General features: G+C 41.2%; 1 protein-coding gene across 1 annotated transcript; it reads left to right on the top strand.

The window, feature by feature from the left end:
• Nucleotides 1-176: 176 nt before the first annotated feature.
• Nucleotides 177-14,701, top strand: si:dkey-14o18.2 (sarcoplasmic reticulum histidine-rich calcium-binding protein). The gene is made up of 6 exons (XM_031586699.1): nucleotides 177-273; nucleotides 6,451-7,697; nucleotides 8,588-9,155; nucleotides 9,405-9,655; nucleotides 10,919-11,098; nucleotides 12,276-14,701. The coding sequence occupies exons 2-6, from the start codon at nucleotides 6,900-6,902 to the stop codon at nucleotides 12,483-12,485; spliced, it is 2,007 nt and encodes a 668-aa protein (XP_031442559.1). The 5' UTR covers nucleotides 177-273; nucleotides 6,451-6,899; the 3' UTR covers nucleotides 12,486-14,701.
• The last annotated feature ends 4,046 nt before the right edge of the window (nucleotides 14,702-18,747 follow it).

Consider the following 18,747-nt stretch of genomic DNA (forward strand, 5'->3'; position numbering starts at 1 on the left):
TAAATAACAACATTTGACTGTGCTTGAGCATAGAAGTAGAAATTAACTGTAGAAGAAACTTTCAAAAAGTGCATGGGGTAAGAGGATGAATAGGTGAGAGAGGGTGTGCGTGTGTGTGTGAGTGTGTGTGAGAGAGAGAGAGATTGAGAGAGAGAGAGAGGGAGGAAGGATGAGGGATGTGAAAGTTAAAATTACCCCCAACGCAAATCCGTCTCAATCTGATCAGTACTTGAGATGGACTTACCAGCTTGTGACTCCATGCCTTGACTGCAGGTAAGGAAAATATTCTTCTCTAGAAATACTTTAAGGTAGATTGAGCAAACTATACTAAACATTTTATTTATTTATTATGGCATTTGTAGCATACCAAACTATTTCATTTCAACAGTAGTGAGACATGATTTTGCAGTCAGTGTGTTAAAGGAGACACTAATTAGATTGGATTGCTGTGTTAAAATGTCTTGTAAAGGTACACATTTTACTTGTGTGTAGACTCTGTAATGTCCTTTATCTTTAAAAAGGTATAGGAACATGTAGATAACAGTATTATAGTTGTATTACAACATTGAAATGGGCCCAGTATTCTTGAACTACTCCTGCAGCTAAACTTTGCCATTAAATATAGTTGGATATTCTTAAACAGAAATATGGACAAACTTTACTTTCACTCTGTAAATATGCATTGAATCATGGTGCTATTCATTTTAGACAAAACGTATTGATTGTTATCGAAGTGATCTTATATAACAATTAACAACAGTGGCGCCTAAACGGACAGATCAGGCTGTGATATAAATGACACTAGAATAATATTGTTTACTTTGCATGTTACATTTGTTCAACATCAAAACATCAATTGCTTACTCACGAGTTTATTTAGTTTACTAGTTTTATTTCATTAAGTTTGACATGTAAACCACTGTATATAGAATAAGTAATGTTTATGTTTAAACACAGGATTTGCCAAAGGATAGTTGCACAATTTTCTGAATAACATCCATTTATGTAATGTCTTTATTTGGCATTGTGTGGTATTTTTGCCCCAGTCCAAGGAGGTATTTTGACCACTTGAGTCATGGTCTCCTCAGCCCATGTCTCTATGTGATCCTAAATCTCTATCTAAGTTCTCCGTACTGTTTTCAAACAATGTTGTTTCATGTACTCGCTATTGCCTACCTGAACTAGTTGCGTCGTTCCTTTATTTCATCTGACAAAGAGACTTAAGTAAACATTCACTATACCATGCTAGTGGAACATGTAATGTTATCTGTGTATACTAGTGCATGGTATAGACAAATACTTTGAGGCTTAAGAGAAGCATGGATACTAGATCAACACTAACATAAAATGACATGCTGTTTTTATTGACTCAGCAGAGCTGGATGGGATTGGGATGTTAGCTCCTGACCTATTTCTAACTGGGAATGCTGGGACCAGTCCAATGCTATTCAAAGTCTTCCTCTTACGTAACATGATGACACTTAGATTAGCTCACTGATTTAGTTTTATCACATTTCACCAAATAAGCTTTCTGTAAACTACAGTAATCTATTACAGAACTATTGTAACCTTCTAGACTAGCAAGGCCTGTGGTCAGCCAGGACTAGCCAAACAAGCAGTGGCCACTTGTTTAGCCATGTTTCATGAATGACCATTCCTTTAAAATAACTGCTACAGCAGCTACTGCTAAATCTTGCAGATCGTGATTTCTCCTTGTAATGATAGTATTAATGTTTAAAATATTCCTCTGTCATTTTGCCTCTTTTTAAGATGTCATGATTTGTCTGCTTCTTTTAACTCAGAGCTTAATTAACTCCTTTCAATAACACTTTATAACACTATTTTATTATATGATATTACATTTAGGGGTTCAAGCTGTAAAGCTGTTGGAACCCTACTGTTTTCGTTTCTTAATTGTTTTTTTTCTACTGCGAAACGCGATAAGAAACAAGAACCGCAAGTTGCACACTACCAAAATCTTGACTATAGATTCCAAATTGGTGCATCTTCTCACCCTAGTAAAATGACAGATTTTAGCCTGTATTGGTTACTATTATAAGCACATTTATGTTTTCACTCATATCTTGGGAACGGTATGGATTGGAACAAAACTACAAATAATAATATAATATAATAAATAACAAATCCATTCCTTCTAATGTTCAGATTTGAAGGTGTGGCCCATAAAGACTCTATGGCCAATGACTTGTGATGTAAAGGTCCAAACTTAATGAAACTTGATACACTCAATCAATGACATTTTTTAGATGCACACCAAGCTTAATACAATTTAGTCAATAAGGGGTGCTATAACTGACACGTGATAATATCTCAAGAGCAAAATACTGCAACACTGCAATAAACAAGAATTAATACAGGAACTTTATGATGTCACGTTTGTGTATATGTCTCTTTTGGCTAACCTGTATCATTGAAAGCTTGGTAGTCTGGAAGTCGACCGTAAGTTTGTAGTTTTAAGTGTTAGCATTTTATCACCTTCTGGTTCCAAAGAAAAAAAAATCCCTACGGATTTCAAATGTAGTTATTAGTCGGACCTTTGTAATTAACTGTTGTCTTGTCTCGTTGTCTCGTAAAAATAAAGATGTTGCTACAAAACTTGAAACAAGTCGGCCATTAGGTGGCACTTCAACAAGCCAAATCACTTTTATTTTCTTAAGTAATTTCTCCAAGATCCCATTTTTCCTCTTTTCCTGGTGAAACAGTGGAACGATTCTACTTCACTTGGAAAACATTGCCAATTTAACTTGGACCCCGATGATTGCCGCTTGCGGCTATATTGCATTATGAAGTTGTACTGTACAACATGCCCAGTGGAGAGGAATGTATTTGAACAATTCCTGTTTGTGTCATGTGATCTGCAACTTCACAAGGAGGCCTTATCTAACACATAATGGTGACTAAATACATGCATAGTAATCATACCCATATGAAAATATAGTAAATATGCACTTGTACATTTGCAAATGCCTATATATTACATGTAGTCTTATGGCAATCAAAGTAATAACTGCTTAGATATGTGTGACCTTAGTATCTGTCAGGTATTTAATTGATTGTCCCAAGATATTGAATGACACAAGATATTTTTGTGATTTTGTGAAGGGATAACATAAGAGTGTAGCTGGCTTCATCCATTCCATTTTGGATGCACTAAAAGTTTTTGGACGCAGTACATGAAAGTTGTTTTTGATTATTCTGCAGATCAAGGGATCAAGGTTTACTCATCCTTGGCACTTCATAGTCACATGGAATTAAGTTCGTAGTTAGTTTTAGGTTTAGAGAAATTGAATATGTGATTGTGTAGGTCTTAACATATGAGCTGTAAAAGTGTATACCCCCACAGTATTTTGTTTCAGTCGTGGGGCAAATTAACCAAAACTTTCTGAGTCATGGGGACGCCCTTAATCTATTGATGAGATTGGCATGTTCAACCCTGTTGATTATCTCACCTAGCCAGCACCGGTGGTGACCGGTGCTAGCGGTGAAGTTCACATGCCACCAGCCTGTGTGGCCACTCCCTCTGGTGTGTCTCCAGGTGTGATGAAACAGGGCCAGAGCCATGCACAAGCCTCTTAGACTAAACACACACACACACACACACACACACACACACACACACAAACACACACACACACACACACACACACACACACACACATACACACACACACACACACCTAGTCTTGAGGGCCGCATACACATGTGACAATGGCGCTAGCGACAGCGGGATCTCCTCCCCTCCTGGGTGATAATCCCCAGATCCGCTTAGGCCAGCGATCTCGAGACACGCCCAGGCTCCTCCCTCCTCCCAGCACGTTGATGCTAAGGGTGCTCCAAGCTCATGGTCAACTGTGGGCCAGTACACAGCCATGCAATGGCCATAAGGCATGGAGAGAGGGACACACCAGGGTAAAGCCTCAGAATGGAAAAAAGACAGTAGTTGTTTTCAAAAGAAAATTTGGTCCCAGTTTTGTAACTATTTGTGTACCTATTGTCCACCAACTTTCAAATTTTTTTGTTCAGACAGGATTACAAATATACTTAAACTTAGAGTTGTGAATGGTATAAAGTGTTTGTTATTATCATTGGTTACGGTTCGGGTCTGTAAGACGAGAGATAGATGCTAATTGACAGGTATGTTTGAGTGGAACTATCCAAAAAACGTGAAAACTTTGTTATTTGTCATTTTTGCAAGATTAATATCACATCAGTAATGTAGGCAGCTGCATCGTTACATTATATATTAAAAGAGCAGAGAGACTGAATACATAAATGTCAGCAAAATCTTTTTTGAACATTGATTTATTTTGTGAACAGTATTTGACCCCCAGGCTGTTTAAAATTAGTTAGCATACATGAGATCTTGCTTCACAAAAACAACGCTTCATGAGTTGGCAACATCCATTATTCTAATGAATCCCTTTCATGTGGTTTAAAGCGGGTAATTGGAGAGGACTAATGCTCCTTGTTGAGACTGAGTATGCAGTAGGCATAAACAGCAAACAAAGGAAATGCGCTAAAAAGACAACAGGCCCTAACTGGCACAGTGGTTTCAAAATAGCAGCTATTTTTCACGAACAGCTGTTGAAAACAGATGACAGCATTTAGAGTCTATTTGTGTTTGTATTGTGATTTTGCACACAAGCTAAATGTATTTGGGTCCTCTGATCTAGACCAGAGAGTAATAGGACCAGCCCTGTTTATTTAGAACAGAATTTAGGGCATTGTTGTTGTTTTTGCCTTCGTTTATTTTTTCTATTTTTATGTGAAACCTTCAGGGTTGTATTTTCAACAGGGAACAGAATGCGCGCAGCCATTAAAACACATTTGCAGTAGTAAACATCCCGTTTGCCAGTATTTTGGATTATGTGAGCTACATAGAAAAAAAGTATGCTTTAGACTCAAAAGCTTTGTATTGCACAAAGGTGTGTGGATCAGTGGATGCTGAAAGGTAGAGCAAGGTGCTAGCAACACCAAGGTGATGTTTTTTTATACTTAGCGATCACACGTAATGATGGGATAAAATAGCCTATGACTCTTTGGATAAAAAAAAGAAACGTGTTGGAAATACGTGCAAAATACACTTTTATGTGAATTACATCAGTAATACAACCATGTATGTCATTCATTTGAATAAGAACAGGTAGTCATTAACATGCTCAGTGGATGCTTAAGCGTATAGCCAAAGGTACCAGCTATTCAGACTAGCCATACTATGCCAGAGGGTTTTCTTGCCGTGGCTGAAGGCGTGTGTGTGCCCCTGGTGTCCCTGTGGTCATAAGAAAGCCCCTTATACCTTCCTACATTTTTCATAACCCATTTATGGGTCATCATGGTAGTCATTGTAATGCCCCCAAACCAGACACACACACACACACACACACACACACACACACACACACACACACACACACACACAGGGAGGGAGAGACACACACACAAACAAACACAGGGACAGAGAGAGAGACACACACACACACAAACACAGGGAGAGAGAGAGACACACACACACACACACACATGGAGAGAGACAGACACACACACACACAAGCACATGTGCACACACACACAGTCATGCCCCCTCCTTCCCCTGGTGTTGGCGGATGGAGGGAGGGGGACCTCTGAGACCGCTAGTCCGCTGTCCTGGAAAACCCTGGCATTACAGTATGAATCACTCCATACAGAAAGAAGTGTCATTCCCTGTGTTGACTGCAGCTGTAATCGGATCAGGTCTCTCTGGGGGCTTCTCTGCTCCAGTCCGTACGTCATACTGGCCCAAGTTCTGCTGGTTCAGTGAGACCCTCCTGCAGAGACTGATTGGCTTATAGTAATAATATCTGGAAATATGCTGTTCATTCAAAGGACTAGATGCTTATGTGATTTTGTGGTGCTTAGTGAACAAACACGTAGATTAAATGTTTAAGGGGATTACAAATGATGAAAAATGCTCTTCAAGGAATGAAAAATACAAAGGACAAGTAAACCTTGTAAACAAGTGGTACATGTCGAAATTAAGAAGGATAAGGCACGATAAATTTGCCACTCATTCTTATCTTTTACCCTGCAGTCTTTGGCTGTCTCCTCAGATTTGTGTGAGATTACATTTAAATTCACACAGAATTTTTCTCTTGTGATCTCGCTTGCTGAGGAGACACAGCTGACAAACTGTTGCTGATCAGTGTCTCTATGAAGAACACCGTTCCTCTTCACAAATATGCCAAGCGTGCCACATGGAATTTATCACACTAGTGTCTTTTGCTTATATGCTCCATTGTGTAACTATGGAATCTAGCACACCTCTGACAGCAGATGTTACTGGCGTTGACAACTTTGTTAGATAGGAAGGTATTGTTTGTCTTCAGATGTGTGTTTGCTCCCGGGCCAGCTGGTATGTCTCTTATGACCCTCACCTCCGTGTTCCCTCCCCAGGAGTCCTCTTTGCTGCCCTGGCAGATAGACATCAGCCGGAACTAACGGGATTACGGCGGCTACCAAGCGCAAGGGATCCAGTTTCGCCAGGATCAACAGACACAGATTCAAAGGCAAGAGAACAAAGGGCAGTACGTCTGCCTCAGGTTTTTCACAACAAGTGTTCCAGGAGCTGCTGTCTGTCTGCCGGCTTTACATGGAGGGTGTGTTCTGACCCACTGAGGAATATCACTGAAGAAGAGAACCTGTCGCTCGGAATAAACACTCACTAGTTTTTCGACAAAGTGTCTGGGGAATTTACAAGCAGTTTCCTAGGGAGCGGTTGGATTATTGTCATGTTTTGCTCCTACTTGTCTGTCCTCAATGACTTCCTCTCATGGTCCATGTCTCACCACAGATAAAGAGGTAAGGACTTAACTGTCCAGGAGGCTGGGAGCGGGACACAACGGATGACAATGGCCAAGGGCTCCAGCGTCTCTTCGTTGCCCTGGGCAAACTCATTCTCAGACCTCCGTGCCCTGGGTGGCATCCTGCACTGGTTCTGTCCTCCTCCCAACCCCCTCCTCCATTTCCTTTTCTGTGCCCTCCTTCTCTCAGGGGCGGCTGGTAGTTTACCGAGCTTGGAACATGATTATGGCTCGCACCCTAAATTTGTCTGCACCCCCATCCCTGCAGACGCGGACCCTTCTTGCTTCACTCCTGGGGACAGCCACAGTCCCGGTCACGGCACTAGCCATGGCACTGGCACTGGCCATGGCAGTGGACACAGTACCGGCCACGCTACCGCACACCATGGGCGAATTTCGGATGAGGCCAAAGCCACCATTCTCCACTTGCGTGAGAGTTTGGTCCGCCAGAAGGAGACCATCCTCGACCAGCGAGAGACAATTCGGGAGCTGACGGCTAAGCTCACGCTGTGCGACGGTTTTGGTAGAGGTTCTGGTGGGCACCATGACGATGACCACCATGGGCCGGGGCATCACGGATCGCACCACTATGATGACCATCACACAGACCACCACACAGACCACCATCCAGAACACCACACAGACCACCACACCGACCACCACACCGATCACCACACCGATCATCACACGGATCATCACACGGACCCTCACTACCCCTTGAACAGCCACCGAGCGGACCACCACAGGGGAAAGGCACCTCACATTGGCCAGCATGGCTTCTCTCCGGAGCAGACAGGGAAAACTCTGCAGGCACTGAAGGAGAAACTAGAAGCTCTGCAGGTGGGTGTGAAGTCTGTTTACTGAATAAAGTGAGAGACTTGGAGAGTAAAGGGACAAAGAGTATTTCAAGTACTTCAAAGTATTTCAAGTACTTCAGTAAGTACTCAGACAGACAGACAGATAGGGAGGGATCGAGATAAACAGGGCAGTGAAATGTGTTCCATGAATGTAATTTCTTTTGCCTGAAAAGAGGTCATCTTAGAGCCCTCCCCATGGAAACATTCTGTCTCAGACTGTTGACATGGGCTTGAAGGACGACACCCCTACGCATAGCTTTTCTTCACCCAGTCTAATGCTAGGTTGTCTTCCTCTGGCCAACTCCAGCTCATGTCACCGCCAGCATGTGCCACTTGCAGTTTAACAAATGTCACTTAGGGGGCATCGGAGTTCAGAATCTTACCTAATTGCCCTAACTTTTTTTGCGTGGCCGGAATTTGTATTTCCAATTATTTGTATCTTCATCCCCAGGGCGTCACCCTCCTTTGTGTCTGCCTGACAGAGGAAGTGTTTGCCCCTGCGCTGTGGCCCCACTGGGTGTGGTGTGCTAGCCGCCACTGTCAAGGCCAATTAGTGTGATCTGCACTGACATGCTATTAAGTAGTGTGTTCTGTTGCCAACCTAAGCCAGATTTCCTCTGAGACACTCAAGGAAGCCTGACAGAGGAGGGGCAGGCTTAAAATGTCTCTCAGCAGAATGTGTAGCATTGGCACGCAATGGTGTTTTTCGGAGGGTGTCTGTCTAGTAGATGTCACTGATGACTTGTCCAAGTCTAGTAAACAATGCTACATGATTTTAGACAATCTAAATGTTAATCATAACATTTTAGAATGTATCAATTAAATCAAAATTCAAATCAATTTTCATGTTTTATTTTTTATTACTCTCATTAGGCCCGGAATTCCACAAGCACCTACTCCAGCTCTTTAAGAGATCTCTTGCAGCGCAGAATCAATTTACTGGAGGAACAGCTGCACCATCACTATGGCTCGCACCACGGCCATGGTCATGGTCATGACACCCACCATGGCTATGGTGGCCACGATGACCATCATGAAGACCATGACGATCACCATGAAGATCACCATGAAACTCACCATGACCCACACGATCATCATGATGATGATCACCATGACCGCTACAATCATCGTTATGATCGCCACAACAGTCACCATGGTGATACTCACCATGGTGAACACCATGATACTCACCACGATGACCACCACGATGATCACCATGGTGGTCACCATGACACTCACCATGATGAACATCATGATGACCACCATAGTAGCCACCATGACGACCACCATGATGACCACCATGATGATGGACACCACGATGAACACGGCTACCAATCTCGGACGAGCATTGGTAAACAGGCACCCAGAGTACCATCTCGTGGGACCCATGCAAAACTGGACACTGTTCTAAGTCAGCTTCATCACCGCAACACTGAACCAGGTATATAAACACCTCTTCATGATTAACAGTAATTACTGAATAACAAATATCTCACTCAAAATGCCACCGCCCCTCAAAGAGCTCTCACAACTGGCAATTATTATTTGATAATAAAATGAAAAATTAAAGCATCGACTTAGGTCTATAACTCCTGACCAAAGTACGCTATGAAGGATCTCTACTAAACCTTATTCATAATAGCTCCTATAGAACAATTGCCATCACTACCCTCCTTACTTGTTCCTACAGCTGGTCAACCCCAGCCCAAGAACCCGGACGCCTTCCAGATTGGCTTCCCTATGCGAACCAACTACATGTATGCCCGCGTCAAGCGGACGCTCTTGAACGAGATCTTCGCTCTGACGGTGTGCCTGTGGCTGAAGGGTGGCAACGGGCCTGGCATCGGCACCCCCTTCTCCTACTCCGTCCCTGGCCAGGCAAATGAACTGGTGCTCATCGAGTGGGGCAACAATCCCATGGAACTGCTGGTCAATGACAAGGTAAAGGTCTTGTCCAATAACTTCGGATTAAAAAAAATGCAATTGCATTCATGCAATAACTATGTTATTTGCCACCAAAACATTTTCTTCATCACATTGCCAGTCACCAGAATAAGTTGTCTCTGTGTGTGTCGCTATGCCACAGAAATCGATGTTCTGTGTATGTTTGTGTGTGTCTGCTTGTAGAGTGAGTGCATAAAACAGAGATTGTGTACAGGGTTGTGTGTATTGTACATCCACTAACTGATAATCTTATAAGCACATAACTCACTTTCACATCATTTAACTTGTGCACTGACACACTGTCACAACACAGACCTGGATGACAGAGGTGTATTCTTGCACCAGGTCCCGGTCAGAGGCTATTCAGAGAATATGTCTTGTGGGACTCAAGACCCTGACAAGACCCTGACCTCTTAACCTTATAGAGGGCGTGGATGGTGTGATGGCAGGTCCTCTCCCTCTGTCCTCGTCAGTCTCCTTAATTAATTAAGACTGGAGAGCATGAGGCAACCTGCTTAGAGAAACCAACAGGTGGGAATTCGTAGAAAAGCATGGCGTAGGCTCAGGAGGTGGCATCGGAGTTAACCTTTTACCTGTGCTTTTATGTCTCAGTGTGGTTCAAAAACAGCGTGACAGTCCTACATTCGATCGAGATTAGGGTCTGAGTCAATGAGATTGGGCAATAATGCCACAGCTAAAGCTACACCATTGTTTTGTAGACGACCGACTTGTTCCAACTGACCTAATTCTAATTCTCAGAAGGCTTGATTGGTTGATTCTCCAAGTGCGTACGTTGATTTATTTAATGTGGGAAGGATTTTAACAAGATGCAAATGGAGCAGTGGAAGTAACAACAAGGTGAAGCTCTATGACATGAAACTAATGACCTAGCAACCACGAACATGAATGGGAAGTAAAGTTTTATACCTTTTCTGTCAAGGTCTTTGGATATCAGAAAAAGCGATAGCAAATTAAACTTGAGGCAAAAAATATATCGAAAATACACAGGGAAACAATAACAATTGTAGCAGTTGTTGTTGCCATGTCTCTTGTGTTTCTAGCCTAAGTAATACTCCGGTGACTATTAATAAAATGGCTGAAAAACATGCCAGAGCTACTACAGGATCAATTTGGCAACCCATAAACAGGCAACACTGTGTTTAATATAAATTTGAGTTCATCTCTTCAAAACTGTAGTGTGCTCCAACAAGCTACCACCATTTCATTATTTTCTGTCTCTCTCTCCTTCTCTGGCTCCAGGCTGTGACGCTGCCTCTCTCAATAACAGACAGTAAGTGGCATCACCTGTGCATTACCTGGTCCACAAGGGACGGTGTGTGGGAGGCATACCAGGACGGCGTGAAGAGAGGCTCGGGAGAGAGTCTCTCCGCCTGGCACCCCATCAAACCTGGTGGAGTTTTCATCCTCGGCCAGGAGCAGGTACATCCATGCATCACTGAACCTGACAGCTGAACAATATCAGGATCATTTCAGTTGCAAGATGCCTACTTTTGTAGGATTTGCTCAGGCTGTTTATACATAGGTGTGAAAGGACCATATAACTTATAAATAAATAAACAGTTTTCTTTGCCAGAGTATAAGAGGGAGAGATTCACACATTAGTAAAAACCTCCAAGGGGGAAAAGCCATTGAGACTGTGGCTTGCTTTAAAGCACTTTGAACTAGTAGTGCACTAGAGGAAAAACTCCATCTGCGAGGATAAACATTTCAATGTTGAGAACCTCATTAGTAAGACATACCTCAGTTTCCAGCAACGCCCCAGCTACTTCTAAGGCACTATAATTGGAGACCGTAATAGGACGCCTTTTTGTTACCTTCCAAAAAGCATTGGAGAAATAAACATTCATTCATTCCCCTCTGGTTAAACAAGACTAAAGATGTAGAATAAAGATCCACTCACACTCTCTGTGTCGCCAATTTGTGGAGAGGATACCTGAAAACAAAAGCACGGCTTATAGTGCGTTGGACTGCCACCTTGGATCAGTGTGTTTACGGCAGAGAGCAGAGTAAGGATTTAATTTTTCACTGTAATTCATGACCGCTGTCGGCGGCTGACAGCTCCCGGTGACAGGCAGACCCAGAGGTGTTTAAAAGTGTTGACATTTACAGGGACCTGAATGTATAGCCCTGAACAATATGTATGTCATCTCTTCACTGACAAAAGGTGGCACCCGCTGTGCATTTTATTATGATCGATTTGCATCTGTTACATATGGAATTGGAACACCAATACATCAATCTACACTGTCTACTATTCTACACGGAACATAATTCTTATAAAATATTATATATTTATAGGTATAGATAGATAGATAGATAGATAGATAGATAGATAGATAGATATGGCACGATCAGTTCCGCTGCAATGTATTATGAAAGATAATGAAGGTGGCATCAGTAATACTCCTTTGGCTCTATTGACAGGGCAGCGTAAAGACTCTGCCTCCATTATGTTGCTGGGCAGATAGATGAGGTCTGACATTTCCCTTGCATAGGATTGTTGGTTTCCATTCATGTGAATGAGAGCACATCTTGTATGAGTATGTGTACACACAAATGGATTCTTTGTTAATAGTTTCATTTTTCCGTGATGCAGGACACCCTCGGCGGGCGCTTTGACGCCACCCAGGCATTTGTGGGCGAAATGTCCGATCTGCAGCTGTGGTCTCGCGTGCTCACACCTCAAGAGATTCACAACCAAGCTTCCTGTAAATCCCACCTGACAGGGGACATCATCACATGGATGGAGTCAGTGGTGGAGCTGCACGGCGGGGTCACCAAATACCCCTTTGAGCCCTGTCACTGAGGCTAACTTCACACAACCTGAAACAAAATGGCTGACGCTGGGCCCGAAGAGTTGGGACGAGCTGTGCATCCTGCCTTGCCTTTGTGCTTATAAAGGAAAGAAGAAAAAAAAAAAAAAAAAAAAAAACATTTACATCAAAAGAGTGGAGGAGAGGGCAGCGTGTGCTAAGTCTCTAGGGTCAAAGTTGGCTGTTCGGCCGTCGCTGTCAAAGTTCCCATACCTGCTAATAGGATTCGCTATCTTTACTCAGGACCCTGTAGGACCTGGTATTAGCCAAGCACTTATTAGCCACGACTGACTTAACGAGTGGTGGCAGTAGCCACACGCATCTCCTGGCTTCATGATCTCTCTACCCTGGGCCTCACAGTGGCATCTCAAAGCAGCAGCTGCTTTGATCCAAGATCTGCACTTTATTATAAGACCAACACTGAGAGGTTTTCACAACTACACACCGCATTCGCAGTATGATTTTGAAGAGCTGGATACATGAAGAGAACTGTCCTGTTTCCAGGGGCTGGTGTGTCATCTTTTCAGAAAAGTGGGCCCATGCATCTGAACAGCTAGGACTGTGGGACTATGAGGGAGTGCTTTTACACCCACATGGCTTTTAGGGGGTTCTTTTTCTTATGTAATAATCCCCCCCCCCCCCCCCCCCCCCAGCAATTTTTTACAGACTATATTAGATCCGACAATAGTTTGCAATTCAAGGTGCTCTTCCAGTCAGTGTTTGGTTAAAAAAGAAAATAAAAAGTTTATTTTGACTGTGAGAACATAATGTATTTATGTGTCACTGGATTTTTTATGTTTTGTGTTTTGTGTACATATTATGTTTATAAGGGCATTTCTGAACAAAAGAAAATGAATACTTTTTACATATCAGTGTGAACACACATAGATTTTTTTTCAGTGTGTGAGCAGTAAGTCTGTATGACAGATCCATGGTAGATCCACCTGTAGATCTCTGCCTGTTCACACACAGATTAAAGGGCTCTAGGAGCTGACTCAATGACACCCCGGCTTAAAGCAAGATCACTGCAGCAAATTGGTTCTCTGATGAGGACTGACCCTTTCTCTCTCTCTCTCTCTCTCTCTCTCTCTCTCTCTCTCTCTCTTTCTTTCTCTGTCTCATCTCTCTCTCTTCTCTCCACTAACAACCATACATACACACTAACTTGTGCTCATCGTGGAAACTTGAGCATTTGACACGCACATCCAAATATGAATTCAAACTCAAACCAAAATAATTTCTTGTTTTGGTTTTCTTCGTTAATGTTTCCTATTTAAGCACCAAAATGATCAGAAAAGAGACACTTGATACTTGAAATGAATATATATGTAACTGTGAATGTGCTTAAGAGTATATATATTTGAATGCCCTTTTTACTTGATGCACAATGAGAGTGAGATAGTGGGCAAAACACTTTCTAATGTTTGTGACTTTATTTAGTACTTAAGGGAGCTTCCATGTGCTTCGTGTATGATATAGATGTTATGCAGACGATACATCTTGGTTAATTTTAAACACTGAAACCCTGCTTGCAAAGCTACTCTTTTTTAGCACTGAAATGACCTTCATGTTTACGGAGTCTCAGTCACAGGTTAAACTCCACTCCAGTAATTCACAACCACAGCAGAATGAAGGCCTCACAATTGCCATGGTGATTCCGAGTTCTTCATGCTCCTAAAAAAAATGATCTTTTCTATGTTTCCTAATGTACTTTCTGGAGTTTTGAACTAAGTATATGCATTATTTTGTAAAAAAGTAAAAATAAAAATACATTATCAACAACATATAAACATAAATATATATTCCTGACAGATTTGTAAATTATTCCTTGTACATTTATACTGATTTTGGTACTGTAAAATAATATTGTAAATAACCCTAGAACTGGTCACAACAGGTGTCAGGCTGACTAGAGTTCAGCTTGTTCTTACAATAACTTCCTCTCGCCTTGGTTTTTTTTGTTTTTGTCTCTAAAAGGTGACATATTGTTAGAATTTCTTTCTTTTCCTTGCGTATTGTACCTGTGCCCATGATGGTGACAATGAAGTCTGTAAATGATAATCATGATGTATGTGTTTGGTCATGGGCCCCCTACGTATGTAAAAGCCAAAATGTAAGCAGAGATTGTGATTTTTTGACTAAGACGGAATGCACTTATTCTTATGGTAATATGTACATAAAGGTTTTGAATAAATTAAATGGCATTGAATTGTGGGACTTTTTTTTAAACAAAGAGCTAAATCTAAGTTGATCTGAAGAATATAGACACAGTGTTTGACACTAACTAAAATGTTGTCTCCTTTTATCTCTTTGGTCAGTATTTACTCTTACTTTAAATGTAGAAATACTATGGTATATTACTATTTCCATGTCCTTGCTGAATTGTATTATTGTAATTGGTAAACACTTTCAGTTATACAAGAAAACATACATATTAGACCCTTAATATGGACCACATCACACACCCAACAATGACACTAGTCACATGAACAGACTGGTTACATTGGGCATTATGCAATCAGTCACATGGGCAAACAAACACCTATCGGCCAATCCCAGCAGCCCCATGGCTAAGCATCACTCTAAAGCCAATCACAAGGATCACATGGGTCAACAGACTATGAAACTGAATCGTCATTGGTAGTTTTTTTTCAGGTCCTCTGGGTATTACTGTAAACCTCATTTAGTACAAAGCTATTGTACGAAAAACGCATTGGCATTATCCGTATTTTGAAGAATTATTTTAATTATAATAAACTATCTGATTTCTTCACTGACACCAGAGGGCACTAAAATAAAACCACTGATTTTAGAGCATGTGTAATTCAATGGGCAAAATTATCCTCAGGGAATTCTACGATTACGTGCTGGAGATGTGATTAGCCATTAACGGAGTAGTATTTATACTGTTGTTTAATGTTGGATAATTACAGTTTACTGTAATCTCTCCTCAGTAATCTCGGCTCTTTTCAGACACCATGGGGCAGACGTGCGGTCAGGGCCAGACCTAGCACATTTGGTGGCGCCCTATGCAAGCTTCACCCCTGGCAATAGAATATGTGCAAATTTGCTTTCAAATACAATTATATATTGTAAAATATGTTAAACGCTTTAAATAATCAAAATATAATATGCAAAATAAATAAATTAAAAGTACAAATTCGCTATGTCTCAAGAACTATTTACATTCCACTACCTATCATCACACTTCAAGGGTAGCCTACATATTAGCTCCTACTGGTTTCCATTTACAGTGCAATCCTTCTGGCCTTCCTCGATGCAAAGTCATCAATCACACCAAAACTAAAGTTGTTGTTATTATTACTAAAATTTCAATTTCATGACAAAACGAAAATGACGCAAATTGCTGTACAGCTGAACTTGCGCTATGTTTTGCCAAAAAATAGCCTGACAGTTTCGACCTGATGGCAATAACAAACGTCACAGCCCTTCACTGGCTATCTAACGTTAGCTAACTGGCAAGATTACATGAGATTATGCTATCATGGTGAGGTTATGTGTCATGATGCATGTTGTAATATGATTAATTGTGTGTTAGGGGAAGTTATATGTGTCATGTTACATGTTGTAATATGATAAATGATGTGATAGGTGAGGTTATGTGTCATGTTCTATGTTGTAATATGATGAATGATGTATTAGGTGAGGTTATGTGTCACGTCGCATGTTGCATTATGATTAATGATGTGATAGCTGAGGTTATAGATAGATAGATAGATAGATAGATAGATGGATACTTTATTAATCCCGAGGTTATGTGTCATGTTGCATGTTGTAATATGATTAATGGTGTGTTATGTGAGGTTATGTGTCAGGTTGCATGTTGTAATATCATGATTAATGTATAAGGTGAGGTAATGTGTCATGTTGCATGTTGTAATATGATGAATGATGTATTAGATGAGGTTAAGTGTCACATTGCATGTTGCATTATGATTAATGATGTGTTAGGTGAGGTTTATGTGTCATGTTGCATGTTGTATGTGGAATATGATTAATGATCTGTTAGATGAGGTTATGTGTCATGTTGCATGTTGTAATATAGTTAATGATCTGTTAGATGAGGTTATATGTCATGTTGCATGTTGTAATATGATTAATGATCTGTTATATGAGGTTATGTGTCATGTTGCATGTTGTAATATGATTAATGATGTGTTAAGTGATGTTATGTGTCATGTTTCATGATGTAATATGATTAATGATGTGTTAGGTGAGGTTTAGTGTCATGTTGCATGTTGTAATATCATTAATGATGTGTTAGGTGAGGTTATGTGTCATGTTCTATGTTGTAATATGATGAATGATGTAATAGGTGAGGTTATGTGTCATGTTTCATGTTGTAATATGATTAATGATGTGTTAGGTGAGGTTATGTGTCATGTTGCATTATGACTAATTATGTGTTAGATGAGGTTATGTGTCATGTTGCATGTTGTAGGTAGGGAACCCAGTGTAAACAGCGATTTGGCCAGCCGCATTTTGCCCCATACTCGCTCTTTTTCCCACAACCCTCTCAAAATTGCATATGTAGGCCTAAAGCACAACTCGTCATTTTGTCGGTTTTAGCCACATGCGGTCTGTTCATACATACCATGCCATGATTTTAGCCGCACATTGTGGTGAAATTACACCTTATGGGCGCTAACATAGATGGGTGGACAGACTATGGACTGACCCACATGACTCCTCGAAGTTCTGAAAAACAAAGAGGAAAGTGTCTTTTAAAGTGAGGAAACGTTAATTTATTCATATTTTATAGTAGTTCACAGCACAGGTCAAAATAGCCTTTGCAACAAATCTGTGTATGAGAGAAGAATGACCTGATGTCACACTGAGTACATGTACACACATTTACACACACACACGTACAAACTTTCCTGTTTAACTTCAAGTCAGAGCCATCACATTTATTTCCCCTATGATATGAATAGTGTTCTTCTGAGAGTTTTTGTGTTGCTTCCATTACTATATTATCCTCAGTCAGACCTGTCAGAGAGGGCCCAAAGCCATAGCCATGGGGGACTCCAACTGGACTAGTCAGAGACACAGCCAATCAAGGGGCCCCTGGTTGCAGACAGATGGAGCTTCTTTGATGGCTGACTCACGTAATAGGAAGAGTCTGACTCTCTCGAGCTGTTCTGTCTCTGTAATCACACAGCTCCCTCTAGTGGTCGGAATACAACATTGACGTAATGAAACAAGACGATGCAAGCATCTCCTATTCCATAGGTGAGAACAGACACTTTGAAGTGATAATCCAAAGGTCCTGAGAGTTTGACCTCCAATATATTGATGTTATCAGGGACAGATAATATATGTTTAATGGCATTCATCTGGTCAGCCTACCCACCCCCCGCTTATTGTATTACTATAGGTATTTTGTAGGATTGTGTAGGATGCAATTTTACAGCCATTGATATCAAATGTACATTTTAAACTGTTATGTCATGGCATTATTGATATTTCAGCACAACAGCCATTCAAATACACTCCAATGTAGGAGCATGAATGTCCCTTGCTGATTGGCTGGTATAGTGCATGGCTTGGTCCATTTACAGAGCCAGGACTGTGCATGAACACTGGTTTTTTTTGGAGTGCACACACTGGGCGGGCAGCATACAGGGGAACGTGAGGAGAATTCCGCTGAATTTAATTAAAAGTGTAATTGATTATGATCAAGGAACTCACCTTTAGCAAGGCTGTGAGTTATAAGTCAATCATGTAAGGTTAATTCATTTAGTCTCCAGGTGTGGGAGCCTATGACACCAGGAGCTGTATGCTTGTCTGTTCCCTGACAAAAACAAGGGAAGAAGTCCTGGATCTTGATGGTGTGGACATATCGCTGTCTACCACATTCTGAACCTGACCAGCTCAATTATGAGCATTTTATTTGTTTTTAACGTGGAGGCCAGAGGAGATGATAAATATACACTAGCATAGGCATGTCCAATGCACAATAGGCTGCCCTGTACCACCATGTACTCTTTCTCATCATGCTTACGGTGTATTTTTTATTCGTCACCAAAATTACACTGGTCGACCGACATTATATCTTGTGTTCAGTAGGCAAGGCATGATTTCAACGCCAGGTGGTGCAATTTAAAGATCAAGCTGAAACGGCGTCCTCTGTTGCCTGGAATACGCAACAATCGTAATTGTACAATGTAGAAACAGCTATAGGCCAACATTGTACAAAAATGGATGCCATGCATGTGTTTTACCACGAACAAC

The sequence above is a fragment of the Clupea harengus genome, chromosome 19, assembly GCF_900700415.2.
Source record: "Clupea harengus chromosome 19, Ch_v2.0.2, whole genome shotgun sequence".
NCBI classification, from domain to species: Eukaryota; Metazoa; Chordata; class Actinopteri; order Clupeiformes; family Clupeidae; genus Clupea; species Clupea harengus.